The sequence below is a fragment of the Portunus trituberculatus genome, chromosome 43 (genome assembly GCF_017591435.1).
Source record: "Portunus trituberculatus isolate SZX2019 chromosome 43, ASM1759143v1, whole genome shotgun sequence".
Taxonomy (NCBI): domain Eukaryota; kingdom Metazoa; phylum Arthropoda; class Malacostraca; order Decapoda; family Portunidae; genus Portunus; species Portunus trituberculatus.
The window spans coordinates 10,414,411-10,436,910 of record NC_059297.1 but is presented as its reverse complement, the minus strand read 5'-3'; the positions used below and the strand labels follow the sequence as shown (position 1 = coordinate 10,436,910).

General features: G+C 34.6%; 1 protein-coding gene and 1 long non-coding RNA gene across 3 annotated transcripts in view; one reads left to right on the top strand and one right to left on the bottom strand.

Moving 5' to 3' along the window:
• The window catches only part of LOC123518261, a 210,020-nt gene that overhangs the window by 6,320 nt on the left and 181,200 nt on the right, over nucleotides 1-22,500 (bottom strand). For both annotated transcript variants that reach the window (XM_045278988.1, XM_045278987.1), the window contains one exon: nucleotides 1-442. This exon is cut by the window's left edge and continues 39 nt beyond it. In XM_045278988.1, the coding sequence (XP_045134923.1) occupies nucleotides 1-442 (442 nt within the window). The remainder of the gene's footprint in view (nucleotides 443-22,500) is intronic.
• LOC123518263 overlaps nucleotides 5,712-22,500 on the top strand; it is a 294,645-nt gene continuing 277,856 nt past the window's right edge. The window contains exon 1 of the long non-coding RNA XR_006678736.1: nucleotides 5,712-5,884. This is a non-coding gene — a long non-coding RNA (uncharacterized LOC123518263). The remainder of the gene's footprint in view (nucleotides 5,885-22,500) is intronic.

Genomic DNA, 22,500 nt, shown 5'->3' with positions numbered 1-22,500 from the left:
TCCAACGTGAAGTGCTGCGGCAAGCCTCCGTCAAACCCCTCCAGGCAGGTGATGGTGAGGGCAGCGCTGGTGGGGTGGGCGTGCACCGTGCTGGGATCGGCCGGGGACACCGAGCAATTTGTGGGCGCATCTGGTGGCCCCGCTGGTACCAGAGTTACCACACAGGCCTCGCGCTGCTCGCCAACATCGTTAGACGCCACGCAAAGAAAGCGACCGTAGTCCTCAGGCGTGTGTGGCGTGACGAGGACGCTAGAAGAGAGACCATCGACCCGTACATCCTCGTCAGGCACTTCCTCCTCTGTTCCATCAGTTCGCTTCCTGATCCACGACCACCTGATGTTCTCTGCGGGCTCGGCCTCCACCGTGCACTTGATGGATGCTGTGGAGCCTCGTGGCGCCCCCTGGGTCCTCTCCCGCCCTGTGCCGGCACACACTGGAGCATCTGGGCCAGCGGGGAGAGAGTTATGATAACGGGGAATCTGCGTCATTGCTTTACTGCTGTTGTTGTTACTCGCGTGCTGTTGTTGGAGCAGATTTATCCCCTCGAGGCTTAAATTTCTGTGATGTGTTGTTCCTGTGAGCCATAGACTTGTTAGGAGCAGGGGAGAAGTGAGAGAAGTAAGAAGAAAGGAAAAGAGAAAAGAAGAAAAGGAAAGGAGAGAGAGAAACAACAGCAGAGACGAAGAGGGATAGACACAGAACCCAAGGGGTGTCAGCATAACAAACTAGCAGCAGACAAAGAGTTACGAGAGGGACAGTGATGTTCCCCTCACTCCTGAACATTCTCTCTCTCTCTCTCTCTCTCTCTCTCTCTCTCTCTCTCTCTCTCTCTCTCTCTCTCTCTCTCCTTCCCAATACCCTGCCATTTCTTCCCTTGCCACCTGCAGCAAGGGGGCCAAACTTAACATTTCCCTCTCTTCATTTTATTTGAACGAAAAAACTCTCCGAGAATGAGAAATGTGTGAAAGTTGGAGGCGTAGGAATACCTCGTGGGGGAATGATGGTTCACTAAATTGCTGAAGAAGAACTGCACTAGAACCCTCAACTTTATGACTATTAAACATTATGCCACTGAAGAGAAATTATGATTATCAAAGTAAGCGGTGGTTAAGGCCACCAGAAGTCGGCAGTAATTTTGCTCACGTTCACGGGGATAGGCAAGCAAGCGGGCAGGAGGCAGGTAAGTAAGTTCAGTTGTGTTCCTGAGTGAGTTTATCTCCCTACTCGTAATGCTCATCTGTGTCATAAAACACCATAATTATGAGTCTTGAGGCAACAAAATAGATCCTGAAACACACAACCACACACACACACACACACACACACACACACACACACACACACACACACACACACACACACACACGTGCGCGCGCGAGCGCCCGCGCACGCAATCCTCCCACAAACAGACCAGAATGAAAAATGCACGTATCTCACTGGCTCTGAAGTCCAATTTTTTAGTAAACAATCCGCACCTGACGGGTGAGATTTCGATAACCCGCCAGACTTTGCAGGCTGAGGCATGTTGTGGGTGGAAGCAAATGCAGAGAGAGAGAGAGAGAGAGAGAGAGAGAGAGAGAGAGAGAGAGAGAGAGAGAGAATCTAGGGTTTGGAATCTTGTGTACGAAGGGAGATAAAAAAAGGGGAGAAGGGAAAAAAGTCCTTAAAGGCAAGTTAGCCCTGCTGGAAGGTACATAGGGCAATCGAGGTAGAGATGAGAGGTGAACAAGGTGAGTTAAGTGGTAAGGAGTGAAAGGAGGAATGTGGGGTTGTAGATGGAAGGAGTTACCGGTAGAAAAGAGAAGTTCTGTTAAGGGATGAAGTAGCTGATACCGTAACCGTATTACACGGTCATTATGTAACCATAGCGTGGCCTGTCATTATTTGTCGTCCATAACATTTATCCTGTTTAACTTTTAATAGTGAGGCGCAGGAGTAAACGGACTCCCTGTTGAAGGGATCGGTATTTCGAGCAGAAGCAAGCCGCTGGTGCAGCACGCGGGTCACAAAGGCTTAAGTCTTATAACAAAGCGGATGAAGTTATGCAAAATTTTTATTAATATTCGGCGAATCTCTTTCAACAACACTAATTACTGACAAGAAACGCAAAAGTTTGCTTACAAAAGCATAAACAATAATGCAAAGTTTATTGAACTAAAGGAAAGAACTCGTTGTTTTTAATTCGTTCAATATGCAGCACGATGAAGAATTTTCTTTTACATAATTCTTTTAGCATTCTATTTTTGATATCGTTCATCAAGCTTTGCGCAGTATCAAGCAATACGATGTAAGCGGCACACACACACACACACACACACACACACACACACACACACACACACACACACACACACACTCACACAGAAAACAGATGAAGGTAGAATGTTTAAAGGAATGTCAAATTACTTTTTTTTGTAACTATCCATTATAACAATTGTGATAATACATTAAACAAATCAATATCTTCAATTACTCTATTCATTGTTACTGTACGATTTAGGTAACATTACTTTATCAATACTCGTTAAGTTCATCAGTGACGTCTCAATTCATATATTGCTCATAAGGAATATAATATAAAAGAAAGCTGCTTGGTGTCCTTCGAACGTCTGTCATGAGTACAACTGAGTCTTACAGGGTTTCGCCAAAGACCCTATAAAAGAAAGACTGGAAAGCACCAAAATTAGGTGAAGAAAAGGCTAACTGCTTACTCTGATGTAGTTATTTCGTCCAACACAAGAGGGCTTCACCATCGCATAGACTAAAAATAGACGAAACGAGTGGCGCAATGTAAATAAATAAAAACCTTCATACATAAGTCTTTAAATAGCTAATATCTTGTATAAGAACATTTTTAGTAATGATTAAATACGTTTTGCTTGACCCATATGAACTCATTTGCGAAGAAAAAATATCAATAAAGTAGACAGAACAGTTAGCATCCACGACCCGTGGCTGGCGAGTGTGCATTTTTCTCACTCCATTCTGTATCAACAAAGTCCCTTTCGAAGAAGAGGAGTGCTGAGGCCATCCATGAGAAGCACACCTTCACGGCCTCTCCTGTGGATAGCCAGGGAAACTATTATTCATGTGGAGAATGTAAAACTTCCTGTTGGTGGAGCGGAGAAGTTTTGTCTCACCGCTGCCGCTGACCACATGGCCTTCCTTGACCTGACCAGACACAAGGAAATTTCTGCTTTATAAATGGACTTAAATGTAATACTATTTCAAGGTATCCGATTTGTTCATTTATGAAATTTCGTTGTGAACTGAGTTTATACAAAATACTATGAGCACATTTTGTGCATGTATGTTCAGGGAAATGATTTTGTCATGGGATATTTTGCTTCTTAGATGGGATGTTAGAAGTGAAGGCCAGTAATTGTTGCTATGATTTTTGGAGCCATGATTGGTGGTGTGGATGGTGCATACCTATTCTTATTAGTATGCTTATGATTTTTTTTTTTTCAGATTCATGTGTATGCATGTGAAACTTAAATAAAGTTCATCCTTTACATGTGGAATATGAAACATTGTTCGGATTCATGTGTCATATTTCAATGTACAATGTGAATGGCTATATACATATAATGATACAGCGTTTCAGGAACACTGGAGGGGCATTCTGTGCAGAACCACCTCTTTCTTTCAGGTGTTGCACCTCGAAATGGGGATGTATTCCTCTGGGGTTTTACTTACTGAACATAAGTAGTAATTATATATATATATATATATATATATATATATATATATATATATATATATATATATATATATATATATATATATATATATATATATATATATATATATATATATATATATATATATATATATATATATATGTAGTGTGTGTGTGTGTGTGTGTGTGTGTGTGTCACTGTTTGATCTGTTCAGTCTCTGACGAGACAGCCAGACGTTATGGCGCAGGCAATTTTATTTATAGTAGGTACCAGGCATATTACACACCATACAACAAGGTCACAAGCTCATCTTGGGTGTAACCACCATAGAACTTGGGTATCATGGTGACATATATATAACTATAAATACTACATATGACAGTGTTTAAGGCTGTAACCACTGTGTGTGTGTGTGTGTGTGTGTGTGTGTGTGTGTGTGTGTGTGTAGGTAGATGTATTAACAAAGTTCCTTTAATTTCTCAGGTGTTGGAAGTATTCTGTATCATGTATGTAGATATGACATCATTTTATAGTGTTTTGCTAGCATGTTATGCTTATATTTTGTGTAAACAATTTAGCATGTGCTTGTATTTTCTTTAGAGTATTGTTTGTGCTTAATGTAAATAATATAATAATAATAATAATAATAATAATAATAATAATAATAATAATAATAACCAGCATTCTTTGATGTGACAAGTAATGATGCACTGACTGGTAGATGCTTTACCTAATTCATGCTTGTGTCTGACTGCTTCTACTGCTTTATTGTTTTCTGCATTGGAGATGTAAATCTGCGTTGCATAACAAAATATGCCTTTTGCTTCATAAGGTTAACGCACTTTGCTTTCATTGTTTATTAAAGGCGCAAATATTGTCAAAGTAATGGCATTTGTGATACAAGTACAGCAGGTATGAACTCCATATACAAGCATTGCTATATATGTATGTTATACCATGGCACCAATAGCATGCTTATGTCTGTGTTGTCACTCATCATTTGTGTTTTCTGACCTTTTGCCATGACTAACACACCCTTTGTTTGTTTTCTTGTGTACTTTACCTTCAATACTGCTTTTGTCAGTTCTTAATTTTAATGTTCTCTGAACCTTTGAATGAAAATGTTTTCAGTGATGCGTTTCTTAACACTGAATCTATTTTTTTTCCCAGATTATTTTTATCATATGGTTTGTGGCAATAAAGTTTGGAACTTGACCCTTTTTATTTTTCATATTTCCTCCACACACACACACACACACACACACACACACACACACACACACACACACACACACACACACGAATGTGTCTCTCTCTCTCTCTCTCTCTCTCTCTCTCTCTCTCTCTCTCTCTCTCTCTCTCTCTCTCTCTCTATATATATATATATATATATATATATATATATATATATATATATATATATATATATATATATATATATATATATACACACACACACACACACACACACACACACACACACGTAATGATAATAGTATTACTGGCTACATCTGGCAGTTCAGGGTTAGTGCTTCGTCCAGACGATAGATGGCGCGCGAAAAACAAAATTCCGGTGGCATTTGGTAACTGTTTGGCGTCAAACTTTTGTATATGTTGAATGCTAAGCTTTCCAGTCTTTCTTCTGTACTGTCTTTGGTTTCGCTTTGGTTCAGGCAAAGTTACTGTACTTCAACTGGAAATTTTGGTGTGGCTGAAGTTTCAAGCCTGCTTCGAAAAAGATTCAGTGAGTCGAGCGAAAATTGCGTGGCTTACTTGGTACATAGTTACTACTCACTACAACATTACATATATCGTTATGACTGTATGATCTTGGGTATACTTTAAATGTTTCTTATTAAGCTGTATTAAAGTTCTACTTAACAAATTAAATACATTAGAGAAAAAGAATGTCCATTTTTTTTTTATTCTTTTTATTCAAGATTCTATTGGAGTGAATTAGCAACTCTCTAGGAGCAGGTTGGCGTCGCCACATGACACATCGCGATCAGTGGACCTAGGGACGCCAATCCTGGAGGAAGGCGTTAGTACGGGTTGTGCTGTATTTTTGTGTCTGTGTGTGTCCTTCGAAAGTGATTACTGGAGACTACACCGTGAATCTGTTCCCTGTTTTGTGTTACTTGCAGTCCGCCACGTGGCCGTATGGGTGATGATAAAGTTCAAAACGTCAAAGATCAACACGAGTAAGTACAGCTTCTCCTTAACTGTCCTTATAATAGTGACACACCATATCCTATAATGTGATTGAGGGAGAAGGATGGAAAATATGTGCGGTATTAGAGTTTATGCAAATCTTCTATTTGTTTTATATGAATTGGATCAGGTTTTCTTACTTCTATCAGCAGCCTTGCATGGACAGGATGATAATCTCCCAGTAAGTGCATACGTTTGTTAATACTCGTTGTGTCTGGAACAGTCATTGCTGCATTATTTTTGCAGTCTCTTATTATCGTAAACTCGTATAGTTATTTCATGTCCTTACGATTGACCTTGTCCCATACGTGGAATAATTGTGAAGTCAGTGTTACGATATTTTTAACGAACACCTAATCTGAATATTGGTAATGTCTATAAGTTGTGCGGGTTGACGCATCCACACACATCCCGACTGGCATCGTTTCCTTACAGTTCCCAAATAGTAATTTCCTGGCCGCACCAGTGATGCCAACTAAGACTTCATGCGATTGCCTGGATATTCTTTGTCAATGTTTTACAGTGGCTGTCTAAAACTTTCTGTAAAGACCTTGACAAACTAGCTAAGAAATTTTTAAAGATGACGTCGAAACACAGGAGAACAAAGTGTTGCAGAATAGATGAATGAGAATATGATGAAATTTACAAAAGATTTCATGCTTATTTACAATGATGGAAAGTATTAAAAATGTGTGTGTGTGTGTGTGTGTGTGTGTGTGTGTGTGTGTGTGTGTGTGTGTGTGTGTGTGTGTGTGTGATAGTACGAAGCATCTTGGATTTTTAATCATTCTATCCAGTAAAAATAATTCAGCAAAAAAAAGAAAATCTCTATCCTCGGTAATCACATGTGACTCCCTTAGAAACGGCTGAACAGAAATAAATGACTGCTTAGTCTACAGTATGTCTGGTAATTGATTCTCATTCCACGTTTTGTTGCCAAAATCTTACCAATTGGAGTTCAATATATCATTATGGAATATCGTTGGAATCATTGAGGGAATTATTTAATGGATTCATTGCATGTAAAACTATTCAAATTGAACTGCATGGGTTAAAATGTAGTCAGATAAGAAGAAAATAAAAACGTGATTTTGACATTCTTGATTAATGAATATAAAAAAAAATACAAATGCACACTCCATACATTATGGATGCGATGCATGTGCTGGCAACTAATAGCTGAGGGAGCAAGTGTGCGCTGTCATGCTTGAGAGAGAAGCGTCAATGGCAGCGGCAGCATGGACTTGATGGGGGTGAAGTATCTAGTTGTAGTGATCATGAGGATATTAAGTGAACTAGTGACAGTGGTGCTGATAACGGTGGCGGTAGAGAAATTAGGGTAGTTGTTGCGATGACGCCGACATTGGTACGATGGGACTGTGGTTCTAACAGGGCAGTAAAGAAGAGAGAGTGTAGGTGGTGGTGGTGGTGGTATGACACTGGTTGTGATAATAAGATAAGAGTGCTGACTATAGTAACTAGTGCAAGGTTTTGGTTTTATCTGACAGATGAAACGTTAAAATGTATTAGTTTAGACCTAGCAGGGGATGCAAAGATACAGTATGTATACATAAACGTATATATATATATATATATATATATATATATATATATATATATATATATATATATATATATATATATATATATATCTTATCAACTCTAATTAACTAATTAACTGACTTCAACTTTTTGCTAATCGCTGTAATATTGCATCTTTTGCGATTTTTTATTACTGTTTTCATGTCAACTGCTCTTCTCATCTTGTTATTGCATCTTTCTTTCACTCCTTTTTTTATGCCAAGAGGGAAAAGCCGGCCAAGGCCAACAAAGGATTAAAAGAAAGGCCCACTTGAATGCCAGTTCCCTTAAAGGTAAAAAAAATTAGCCAAAGTCTGGGAACAATTTCTTGAAACCTCCCTCTTAAAAGAAAGCAAGTCGTAGGAAGATGGAAATACAGAAGCAGGCAGCGAGTTCCAGAGTTTACCAGAGAAAGGTATAAATGATTGAGAGTACTGGTTAACTCTTGCATTAAAGAGTTGGACAGAATAGGGGTGAAAGGAAGAAGAAAGGCTTGTGCAGCGAGGTCGCAGGAGAGGGGGGCATGCAGGGAGCAAGATCAGTAGAGTAGTTAGCATAGCCATAAAAGATAGCAAGAGATGCAATATTCCGCCGGTGAGAAAGAGGTTGATGACAGTCAGTCAGAGGAGGGGAGTTGAGGAGACGAAAAGCTTTTGATTCTATCCTATCTAATAAAATGTGTGAGTATAATCCCCCTAACATGTGAAGAGTACTCCATACAAGGACGGATAAGGCCTTTGTATAGATTTTGCAGTTTGAGGGGTGAGAAAAAACTAGCAGAGACACCTCAGAACGCCTAGCTTCATAGAAGCTGTTTTAGCAAGAGATGAGATGTGAAGTTTACAGTTTAGATTATGAGTAGGGCAGACCGAGGATATTCATTGTAGAAGATGGGGACAGCTAAGTGTCATTGAAGAAGAGGGAATAGTTGTCTGGAAGGTTGTGTTGAGTTGATAGATGGAGGAATTGAGTTTTTGAAGCCCAATCAGATATCTTAGAAAGATCAGAAGTCAGGCGTTCTGTGGCGTACCAGCCTGATCTATTGACTTCCTGAAGGATTGGTCGTCTCTGAAAGGACGTGGATAAATGTAGGATGCGTAGGAGTGGATAGGACAGTTTTGAAATCAAATCTTTGTGCCAGAATCTATGAAAACCTTATGATATGCCTAACGCGACATCAAAAGTTTCACCGAAACCTCTAAAAGAAAATGACTCAGTAAGGAAAGCCAAAAGATCACCAGTAGAGCGACCTTGACGAATGCCGTACCGGCGATCAGTTAGAAGATTGTGAAGTGACAGATATTTAAGAATCTTCCTATTGAGGATAGATTAAAAAAAAAAACTTTAGACAGGCAGGAGATTAATGTATAGGGTGGTAGTTTGAGAGATTAGAACGGTCACCTTTTTTTCTAGGAACAGGTTGAATGTAAGCAAACTTTCAGCATTAAGGAAAGGTAGAAGTTGGTAAGGCATAGTTGAAAGAGTTTGACCAGTCCAGGCAAGGTGCAAGCACGGAAGCACAGTTTTTGAGAACGATAGGAGGGCCCTTGTCAGGTCCATAAGCCTTCCGAGGGTTTAGGCCTGCGAGGTTATGGAAAACATTACGAAAAAAAAATAATTGAAGGCGTGAAATAATCAGAGGAATTGAGGGAGGGAAAAGCCCAGAATCATCCAAGGTGGGGTTGTGTCTACCTTTTTAATGCAAGAGTTAACCAGTTTTCTCAATCATTCATCCCTTTTTCTGGTAACCTCTGGAACTCTTATCCTGCTTTTGTATTGTTATTCCGTGAATGGTCTGAAATTACTACAGAACGTCTCGCTGAGGAATACGGGGCTAGCTCCAACTCCGGCGACTGGTAGATGGAGCTGGCCTAACATTGTTCAGTATGGTTTTATTTTGTATTCGATTACTGTGGAACTGTGGTATTTTATGTAACAAAGATGAGCAAGGAGATTCTGTAATGTAGTAGAATTATCTAGATGTAACGTATATTGTGAAAAAGGAAGTACTGAGCCAAAATGATTTATTAAGAAGTATGTAATTATAAGAATAGGGAGTCAGAATGAAGTGTCAGAGAAGAGTTAGTGAGAGGAAGAGTAGTAAGAGCAGAGACAATGTATGACTGGCTGTTGTTGTGTCCATTTCTTTTGAACAAGGATTTAGACTTCACAAGTTCAATCTACCTTATCTTTCTCCACGGATTGTTGTCAGTTTCCTGGCAACGACGCTGCAGTACACGAACCCTATGTGGAACACACACTCGTGTCCCGATGAAACAGTATATTCACTTTCTTATGAAATTAATTCTTTGAGGAGAAAGCTTTGAGGATTCTCATTCCTAGTGTGACTAACGTTTTCAATTCATGTAGACTGGTACTTCAGTCGGTTTTTTTTTTTTTTTTTTGTAAATATTCGTTGTCCTTGGCCGTTATACCTTTTTTTACATAAAGAAGTAATTATATATATATATATATATATATATATATATATATATATATATATATATATATATATATATATATATATATATATATATATATATATATAATTATAATATATATAATTGGAAATACTATCCACAAATAAACTTCCAACTAGTCCATAATAAGACCTTCAAGATAAACAGTTATTTTAAATTTAAAGACGTTGTTCCGACAACCCTTCGCTCGTCGATCATTTACTGCTTCACTTGCCCAAGCTGCCAGGCTGGGTACCTTGGAAGCTCCACTCGAGCTTTCAAGGTTCGTGTCGCCGAGCATATGGGCCAGTCAAGCAGAACGAGTCGTCCACTACACAACCCTCCCCACTCCTCCATAAGGGAACACTCCCTTAAATGTAAGGTGCAAATAACATTTGATCATTTTAAAATTATTGATTCATGTAGCAGAAGTGACTTAAGAATATTAGAATCTATGTATATTAAAACCAATAAGCCTGCTTTAAATAATATGTTGTCTGCTACACCACTTAACATTCTATAAAAAAAAAAAAAAAAAAATTTCCATACTTTACATTTTTAGCCCTTTTTTTTATGTTTAACTTTTTAACATTTAATGTGTTTTATAAACTTATGGTTTTTTTTTCTCCAATTATAGAACCACTGATGATGACTTAAGAAAAAGTCGAAACGTTTGGAATAAACATGATGTTCGTTACCTCACTCGTTGTAATGTTTCTTCTATATATATATATATATATATATATATATATATATATATATATATATATATATATATATATATATATATATATATATATATATATGTGTATGTGTGTGTGTGTGCGTGTGTGTGTGTGTGTGAGAGAGAGAGAGAGAGAGAGAGTAACTAAAAATAGACAAAATTACTTGTTTAAGTTGTTTTTGCTTAGTAATGATCACTACATTTGCACTCCTCCCCCCCTTTCTCGTTATATTCTACCGTACACACACACACACACACACACACACACACACACACACACACACACACACACACACGGCCCGGTAACTCAGTGGTTAGAGCGCTGGCTTCACAAGCCAGAAGACCGGGGTTCGATTCCCCGGCCGGGTGGAGATATTTGGGTGTGTCTCCTTTCACGTGTAGCCCCTGTTCACCTAGCAGTGAGTAGGAACGGGATTTAAATCGAGGAGTTGTGACTTTGTTTTCCCGGTGTGTGGTGTGTGCCTGGTCTCAGGCCTATCCGAAGATCGGAAATAATGAGCTCTGAGGTCGTTCCGTAGGGTAACGTCTGGCTGTCTCGTCAGAGACTGCAGCAGATCAAACAGTGAATCACACACACATAGAGAGAGAGAGAGAGAGAGAGAGAGAGAGAGAGAGAGAGAGAGAGAGAGAGAGAGAGAGAGAGAGAGAGAGAGAGAGAGAGAGAGAGAGAGAGAGAGAGATGGATCGCAGGACCACCAATCCTGTGGATGGTTAGATCCCAGGCATCACTGCAACACGTGTCTATTGATTAGTCGCTGGCGAGAGTTGCGAATGGGAACACGTTGATATGATCTGTATTAATGGAATGGCTGAGATAGTAAGGAGTTAGGTCAGCGAGAAAAAGCTTTATATTTATTTCATTCTGGGTTTTCCGGAGTTTTGAAAAGTGTGCCACCGAATTTATTTTTTCAGTAAAGGGAGAGAAAATAAAGTCCCTCTATTGTGAAAGTCCTAAAGAAAAAAAAAAGAAAAGTGAAGTTAAATAGGTGTAGTTTGGGATTTTTATTGTTAACAGTGCTGGAATTGGCATTTAATTTTCTTCCAATGAATTAAGGTAATGAACCTGAACAATTTTATTAAATTTAGTGGTATCATGTACTGCATGCAGAGCGTCATCCGTCTTTCGTGCAGTGTCGTGGAAGAGCGTCACGAAGAAGCCGAGAATTTCTTTTCTTCCAAGTTCTGTCCAAAGTTAGTGAATGATGTGGTAGAGTTCCCTTGTCTCCTGCCACAACATCCCTTAAGTTTTCGTCCATACCAGTGTTGTGTGGGCGGCTCTTCTTACGCATACTGTACGTATTATCAATTTAAACATTATTCAACCGCTTTCAAAGGCAGTCTAGATGCTTGTGGTCACGGTTAGTCAGAATAAAGATGTCATGTTGCTTTTCCCAGTATTCCACTAAGCCAAGCCACTACACTGCGTGGGTAGGGTTTCAGGGAGTGTAGTGCAGGAGTTGCTGGTGGTCGGTGGTTAGTGGTTGACATAATTGCTTCATGTCAAGATTACCACTTAGAATTAGTGTGTTCTAAGGTGCAAAGTTAACCGGGACGGAGATGCAACTGCACACACACACACACACACACACACACACACACACACACACACACACACACACACACACACACACACACACACACACACACACACACACACACACTCTCTCTCTCTCTCTCTCTCTCTCTCTCTCTCTCTCTCTCTCTCTCTCTCTCTCTCTCTCTCTCTCTCTCTCTCTCTCTCTCTCTCTCTCTCTCTCTCTCTTCTCTTCCTTACCTTTCATGAACAAACACACACACACACACACACACACACACACACACACACACACACACACACACACACACACACACACACGCGCGCGCACGCGGTTATTACTACTAGTACTACTAATATTACTTCTACTACTATTAGTCTTCCTACTTTAGTACCAGCACAACCGCATAGATAAATAGTACAAGCATTATTACCAATACTATCATTATTGTTACAAGTGGTGCTACGCCTACCACAACAGGAACAGCAACAATAACGAGTATTATAATAATAATGATTAAAATAACAATAATAATAATAATAATAATAATAATAATAATAATGATAATTATAATAATAATAATAATAATAATAATAATGATAATAATAATGATAGTAATGATAATAATAGTAGTAGTAGTAGTAGTAGCAGTAGTAATAGTAGTAGTAGTAGTAGTAGTAGTAGTAGTAATAGTAGTAGTAGTAGTAGTAATAATAATAATAATAATAATAATAATAATAATAATAATAATGCTAATGATAATAATGATAATGATAATAATAATAATGATAATTATAATAATAATAATAATAGTAATAATGATAATAATGATAATGATAATAATTATAATAATAATAATAATAATAATAATAATAGTAGTAGTAGTAGTAGTAGTAGTAGTAGTAGTAGTAGTAGTAGTAGTAATAATAATAATAATAATAATAATAATAATAATAATAATAATAATAGTAATAATGATAATAATAATAATAATAATGATGATGGTAATAATGATAATACTACCACCACCACTACTACCATTAATAATAATATGAACAATGATAACTATAATAACTTTAACATTGGTCAGGCCTTCATCTTTGAACCCTTAACGTCAAGGCAGGCACGAAGCAGAGTCCGTGAACCCTTCCTTGCCACCATCCATGAAATGCAGGTAGAGGAGGGAGGGCTGTCTATAGGTATGCCTGCCTTCTGCTTTTTCACGTAGGGGAGGTAATTATAAAGTAACACAGACAACACGGTGACATACGCGTAGGCATCTGATAACGAACCTACACTTCATTGTTGCTCTTTTAGGTAGATCCCCTGTGTGTGTGTGTGTGTGTGTGTGTGTGAGGTTAATAACGGAGTGATGATATATTATTTTGTGTGCTGATATAAGTTTCCTGCGTAATTACTAGTTGTAATTCTTATCTGGCATATTTATTAAGCATGTTCTTATCACAGGGATGAATTTCTGTGCAGTTTGGCAGGAATTATTACTATTTAACCGCCATTTTTTATATTAAGTTTGGCCTCCCCGCCTTTAAGCAATTATATTAGTGACGGTAAAATTTATAGCATAGTTTAATTAGCTCGGGAACTTGTGTTGAACCGCGGTGCAGAAGTGCCAGCGGCCTGCGCTACCGGTTTGACATTATGGTCAGCCTCCTTACCGTACTGTTTCCTCAGCACTAAGCATAGGAATAGTGAGGCTTACAATAACTTTTAGTAATAAATGTCCTACATACCTCGAAAGATTTTTTTTCTTATTTTTTTTCCTAATTAAGGTTATTAAAGGCACCACTGGTAGTGTTTGTTTGGGTACCATATGATTAAGCTGTTGCGATGTTTTGAAAATATTTAGCTCTTATCAAGTAATAGTGAATTCATCTATTTATATTCCATGCAGACGTATCATGGAAATGGTTGAAGGCAAAAGTTGTGATAGTCTATTACGTAATGTCATAATAAGATTTCACTTTACTTGCATCATAACTAAATATTTAGTTCTCAGCAAGTAATAGTGAATTACTTCATATTCCATCCTGACGCTCAATGGAAGATGGAGAGCCAAGACAACGCTTCCAGAAATGTTGACAATAAAAATAGAGGGTGGATATTAATATACCTTACTGACGCTTTACATCCCACCATGCCATTATGCAGTACAGGACCTTAGGGTAGGAATCTGACGGAGACTTCAGAAGCACCAGTAAGCAGCTAAGACAAAATAAAAATATATAAAAGAATAATTAGTCCTGAAACTATGACCTCAAAGAACGGAGTTAAAATTTATAGAGTCAACGTGGAATTTCCAGACGTGCATTTGCATTTCACTCAGCTGACATTTACTTTATGCCTAGATCAAATAGCTGACATTTTGGTGAGACCTTCCAGCTTCTCGGCAAGCCACCGCCCGTGATTCATAATTGCCTTTCTTCACCCTTCATTGTTTGGTTTCATTGTGTTGGTGTCCATATCGGTAAAGGTGAGTCACCATTGACAAGGGGCGAGGTTTACTAAACATATATATATATATATATATATATATATATATATATATATATATATATATATATATATATATTTTTTTATACATATTTGCACATATATATTTGCATATATATATTATATATATATATATATATATATATATATATATATATATATATATATATATATATATATATATATATATATATATATATATATATATATATATATATATATATATATATATATATATATATATATATATATATATATATATATATATATATATATATATATATATATATATATATATATATATATATATATATATATATATATATATATATATATATATATATATATATATATATATATATATATATATATATATATATATATATATATATATATATATATATATATATATATATATATATATATATATATATATATATATATATATATATATATATATATATATATATATATATATATATATATATATATATATATATATATATATATATATATATATATATATATATATATATATATATATATATATATATATATATATATATATATATATATATATATATATATATATATATATATATATATATATATATATATATATATATATATATATATATATATATATATATATATATATATATATATATATATATATATATATATATATATATATATATATATATATATATATATATATATATATATATATATATATATATATATATATATATATATATATATATATATATATATATATATATATATATATATATATATATATATATATATATATATATATATATATATATATATATATATATATATATATATATATATATATATATATATATATATATATATATATATATATATATATATATATATATATATATATATATATATATATATATATATATATATATATATATATATATATATATATATATATATATATATATATATATATATATATATATATATATATATATATATATATATATATATATATATATATATATATATATATATATATATATATATATATATATATATATATATATATATATATATATATATATATATATATATATATATATATATATATATATATATATATATATATATATATATATATATATATATATATATATATATATATATATATATATATATATATATATATATATATATATATATATATATATATATATATATATATATATATATATATATATATATATATATATATATATATATATATATATATATATATATATATATATATATATATATATATATATATATATATATATATATATATATATATATATATATATATATATATATATATATATATATATATATATATATATATATATATATATATATATATATATATATATATATATATATATATATATATATATATATATATATATATATATATATATATATATATATATATATATATATATATATATATATATATATATATATATATATATATATATATATATATATATATATATATATATATATATATATATATATATATATATATATATATATATATATATATCTTTTAGAGATTTCGGTGAAACTTTTGCTGTTGCGTTAGACATATCAAAAGCTTTTGATAGAGTCTGGCATAAAGCTTTGATTTCAAAACTGCCCTCTTACGGCTTCTATCCTTCTCTCTGCAACTTTATCTCATGTTTCCTTTCCGACCGCTCTATTGCTGCTGTGGTAGACGGCTACTGTTCTTCTCCTAAACCTATTAATAGTGGTGTTCCTCAGGGTTCTGTCCTGTCACCCACTCTCTTTCTATTATTCATTAATGACCTTCTTAACCAAACTTCTTGCCCTATCCACTCCTACGCTGATGATACCACCCTACATCTTTCCACGTTCTTTCAGAGACGTCCAACCCTTCAGGAAATTAACAGATCACGCGGGGACGCCACGGAACGCCTGACTTCCGATCTTTCTAAAATTTCCGATTGGGGCAGAGAAAATCTAGTAGTTTTCAATGCCTCAAAAACTCAATTCCTCCATCTATCAACTCGACACAACCTTCCAGACAACTATCCCCTCTTCTTCAATGACACTCAACTGTCTCCTCTTCCACAATGAATATCCTCGGTCTGTCCTTTGCTCATAATCTTAACTGGAAACTTCACATCTCATCTCTTGCTAAAACAGCTTCTATGAAGTTAGGTGTTCTGAGGCGTCTCCGCCAGTTTTCTCGCCCTCCAACTGCTTACTCTGTATAAGGGCCTTATCCGTCCCTGTATGGAGTACTCTTCGCATGTTTGGGGGTTCCAGTCACACAGCTTTGCTTGATAGGGTGGAATCGAAAGCTCTTCGTCTCATCAACTCCCTCCTCTGACTAACTGTCTTCAGTCTCTTTCTCACCGCCGAAATGTTGCATCCCTTTCTATATTTTATCGCTATTTTCATGGTAACTGTTCTACTGATCTTGCTAACTGCATGCCTCCCCTCCTCCTGCGGCCACGCTGCACAAGGCTTTCTTCTTCCTCTCATCCCTATTCTGTCCAACTCTTTAATGCAAGAGTTAACCAGTACGCTCAATCATTCATCCCTTTCACTGGTAAACTCTGGAACTCCCTCCCTGCATCTGTATTTCCAAATTCCTACAACTTGTCTTCTTTTAAGAGGGAGGTATCGAGGCATTAGCTCCCCTAATTCTGGCTGACGGTTTTGGCACTTTTTGTACTCTTTGGAGAGCCATATATGTATGTATATATATATATATATATATATATATATATATATATATATATATATATATATATATATATATATATATATATATATATATATATATATATATATATATATATATATATATATATATATATATATATATATATATATATATATATATATATATATATATATATATATATATATATATATATATATATATATATATATATATATATATATATATATATATATATATATATATATATATATATATATATATATATATATATATATATATATATATATATATATATATATATATATATATATATATATATATATATATATATATATATATATATATATATATATATATATATATATATATATATATATATATATATATATATATATATATATATATATATATATATATATATATATATATATATATATATATATATATATATATATATATATATATATATATATATATATATATATATATATATATATATATATATATATATATATATATATATATATATATATATATATATATATATATATATATATATATATATATATATATGATAACGTGGAGAATTGTAGACAGAAGAGAAGGTGGAAGATTTGAAGATAGATACAAAGAAGACATCATATGAGAATAGTCGTTTGAAAATAATAATTTCTTTTAAAATTATCCCGAAGAAACAAAAATAACAGTATATAACTTTTCAACAAGAAAAATAGAAAAGAAGAGATAAAAAAAAATAGAAAGCAAAAAGAGACGTTATTGGAAAACATGTTTGAAAATAGATGTAATGAAGGGAAAAATATTTACGAATCAATAAAAGAAAAGAAAATGAAAGAGAAAGAAGAACCCAGGGAACACAGACAATGAGAATAAACGTTATTGTTGAATACTTACTCGAAAATAAATGCATCAGAAAAAAAGAAAAATACATAAATTTTGCTTAATAAGAGGAAAACGAAAAAGGAAAAGAAGACAGGTTACCTAGGGAACGAAAGGGAACGCGCCTGGGACCGGTATTTCGATGAATATGTTGTCTAAGCAAGAATATTTTCAAGGGTCAGAGAGATAATCAGTTGTAAAGAGTTTTATTCTGTTAAAAATGTAGACTTGTCATTGTCTCACTAGAATAAATGCTTCTTAAATTATAACCGTTTGAATGAAGGGTGAACAGAAATTCTGATATACTGGCCGTGCTTCTTTCCACCCCTCATTTGTGCCGCTGTGTTGTCCTGACCGAAGCTCTTCTTTACGTGTTTTATTTCTAAGAGTGAGAAGAGATGCTGATAAAAACAAAAAGGTCAAGGAGATGATTAACGAAATTTAGAGTTTCTTCTTCTGATATTGTAGAAAACTTACCATTTTCTCACCAGACTACAGCCAACAGAAAATCTTGAAAAATCTGTCACTTCAACAGAAATCTTTTCCATGTAGTGGAGGTGTGGTCCAGAAATGCTTCAGAATACGGTCGAAGGAGTGCTAGTACAAAGACTGCACTCCTCACCACCAGAAACTCAACTCAACTGAATGGCTGCTAGACATGCTGTAAAGTGAAAAGTATAATTTGATGAGTGATTGTGGTCTCACGAAATAGTCTTGTACCTAGTTTAATATACGCAACAGTGGTCTTTCTCTCTTTTTTTTTATATAACCGTCGACGTTCCCTTTCTCTTTGTTCTCCAAAATTTTAATAACGTAAGGTTTTATTTTAGTGCGTTATCTCGTGTCCCTTCAATGACGGGTATATATTTAGCCAAAACTCAGATCTCAAAAATTGAATGAAACCCTTAGCTTGGTTTAACCATAACTTTGATGCGCTAAGTGACCTTCGCATTGTGCATTTGATTAAGTGAATGTTCGGAGTAATTGTATAAATTAATTTCGTCGCCCCAAAAGCAAGAATAATGGATATGAAAGTGAAAAATAAATCCAGGGAGAGGAGAGGCTCTCAGGATGAAGTGTTACTGGATGGACGCTCCTGCCTTGAATAGCAACAATTCATTAAAAATTATAGTAGTGTCTCGTAGCGGCCTCCTTTTCCTAAGATTTGCCTGCAACATCTGTGCCTACGCTCAAACCAAATGAACGCATAGTGAAAAATGCATAATGAATAGACACTTTTAAGGATTAATATATTCTTACGTGAACATTTTCAACAACGTATTACAGTATTCAAATGCGCTTCATGCACACCATATTTTCAAAACTATAATTGAATACTTTATAGCAGTGTTCTGATTTAAGCGAGCGTGCACAAAAGTAAAGAAATGGTAAAGAGAGAGAGAGAGAGAGAGAGAGAGAGAGAGAGAGAGAGAGAGAGAGAGAGAGAGAGAGAGAGAGAGAGAGAGAGAGAGAGAGAGAGAGAGAGAGAGAGAGAGAGAGAGAGAGAGAGAGAGAGAGAGAGAGAGAGAGAGAGAGAGAGAGAGAGAGAGAGAGAGAGAGAGAGAGAGAGAGAGAGAGAGAGAGAAAGATGATTTGAACTTGATTGGTGTATAAGATTGTAACACACACACACACACACACACACACACACACACACACACACACACACACACACACACACACACACATACATATATATATATATATATATATATATATATATATATATATATATATATATATATATATATATATATATATATATATATATATATATATATATATATATATATATATATATATATATATATATATATATATATATATATATATATATATATATATATATATATATATATATATATATATATATATATATATATATATATATATATATATATATATATATATATATATATATATATATATATATATATATATATATATATATATATATATATATATATATATATATATATATATATATATATATATATATATATATATATATATGCGGAGAAGGTGCGCAAGGTATACGCTATAAACACCAGTCACCACTTGAACACTCCTACCACTACCCTATCTAACTTGACACATGGCCTACGTCGGGAACTACAGGTACCATGGACTCAATTGGCAGCCTGCAAGGAGCCTCCTCCGGGCGTCTCCCTTGTCACTCGTCTCTTTCTTCTTCTCTGTTTCTCCTGTTTGCTGGGCGTCTCCAAAAGGCAGCGCATACACGAGGGGGTCTAGACAGACTCGGGTGGGAGGGGGAATGGGGACTGTCAGGACCTACCAACCAAGGTACAGGTGTTTGGAGGCTTACTGGATGAAACAGTACAGTATATAAATAAATATAAACATATAATTATAAACCTACACGTAAAAGAGGAACAGGACAAGGAGAGGTTTGGCAGGAACAACATAGCGATACAATGATGGATGGAAAGCACAGCTGGTATGTAATGTTCCTGCCTGCTGGTCACTGCAAATGCGGCCATCACTTACTACAAGAATAATGAAGCCCGCGAGATATACGTATATGAATGGGTTCGTGTCTGACCCCCTGATATTTACACTGTCATAAATACGGACAAGACATACACACACATGCACACACACACACACACACACACACACACACACACACACACACACACACACACACACACACACACACACACACACACACACACACACACACATACGGACGCACCCACCAAAAATTTATGAGTGATGACGTGTGGCGGTGCAGTGTCCACGAAACGTCACGTGCAGCTTCCTAATTGGTGAAATAGACGAAAAGAACGCAACTTTTATCAGCGTTTTGCCTCGGCAGGAAAGAATGAGCGCTCCCAGAACAAATACAAATATATATACATATATATATATATATATATATATATATATATATATATATATATATATATATATATATATATATATATATATATATATATATAATGCGCCATATCATCCTTATGTCGAAAGAGTGTTCTTATTGAGACATCGTATATTCGGCTCTGGAATACGTGTAGCTTTCATTTTCTTTTTCTAAGTTTAATAATACATGACTGGTATTTTAACATTGTAGGAATGCTTGATAACGTGGCATCTTCTTACCCGCTATCATGACAGACAGAAGACTAGATTAAAAAGACTACATTCAGCTTGTTCTGTAATACCGCAGTCAGCATTCCGTTTGCTTTCATTCTCTATCTTAATAATGTGATGTTTTGGACGCAGGAATGCTAAAAATTCTACTTGTTTATCGCTCTTCCAACAGACGAAGAAGATTCACTTAAGTTGCATTTACTGGTTAGCTCGGTGTCGTCGTCGACTGTGTTTCCTCTAATTACATGTGTATATTTTCCTTTCTTATTGAGGTGGTATTTTTAGGTAGAAGAATTGAAAAAAGAATGTCTGTGTCTTTCCATTGCTGTTGATGAAGACGTACGTACTGTGACTACATTTCACTTCGGATATTATAGTTGCTTTATTTACTAGCTATTCACGTATTTATTTTCTTATTGAAATTGAGAAAGTGGTTCTAGATGAAATAATTATTAAAAAACACGCATATAACTCATTATTATTCATCAACGACGTTTTTGATAAGGCTTTATTTAGCTGGCTCTGTAATGTCATCGTCCGCGATCCTTTTTTATTTTATTATTTTTTTTTTATCACAGAAATAGCAATTTTAGATGAAAAAAATCTTGAAAAATGCATCTTGTTCACTGCTATCCCGCTCACTGAGGCTACATTTATCTGGCTCTGTAATACCGCGGTCTTGGAAATAGCAAGCGACAACCCTCTCCCGGGCCGGGCAGCAATCCCCCCGTCTCGCACACTCGCGACACCAAATTCAATTGCAGAAAGAAAACGGTTCCCCCTCGGATGCAAGAAGGAAAACCGATGCGTTACAGCTTCAGGGGCCAACTCAATAAAACATTGTAAATGGAAATTGTGCCTCGCGGAAAAGTGGGTGACTTGATCTGTCGCGTTAATGTGTCCTTGATTTTACCGGTGATGGAAAGTGGACTCACTTGCACTGGAGTTGAAACTGGTGACAGGAAAATGAAGAGGAAAAATAGTTCACTCTTGC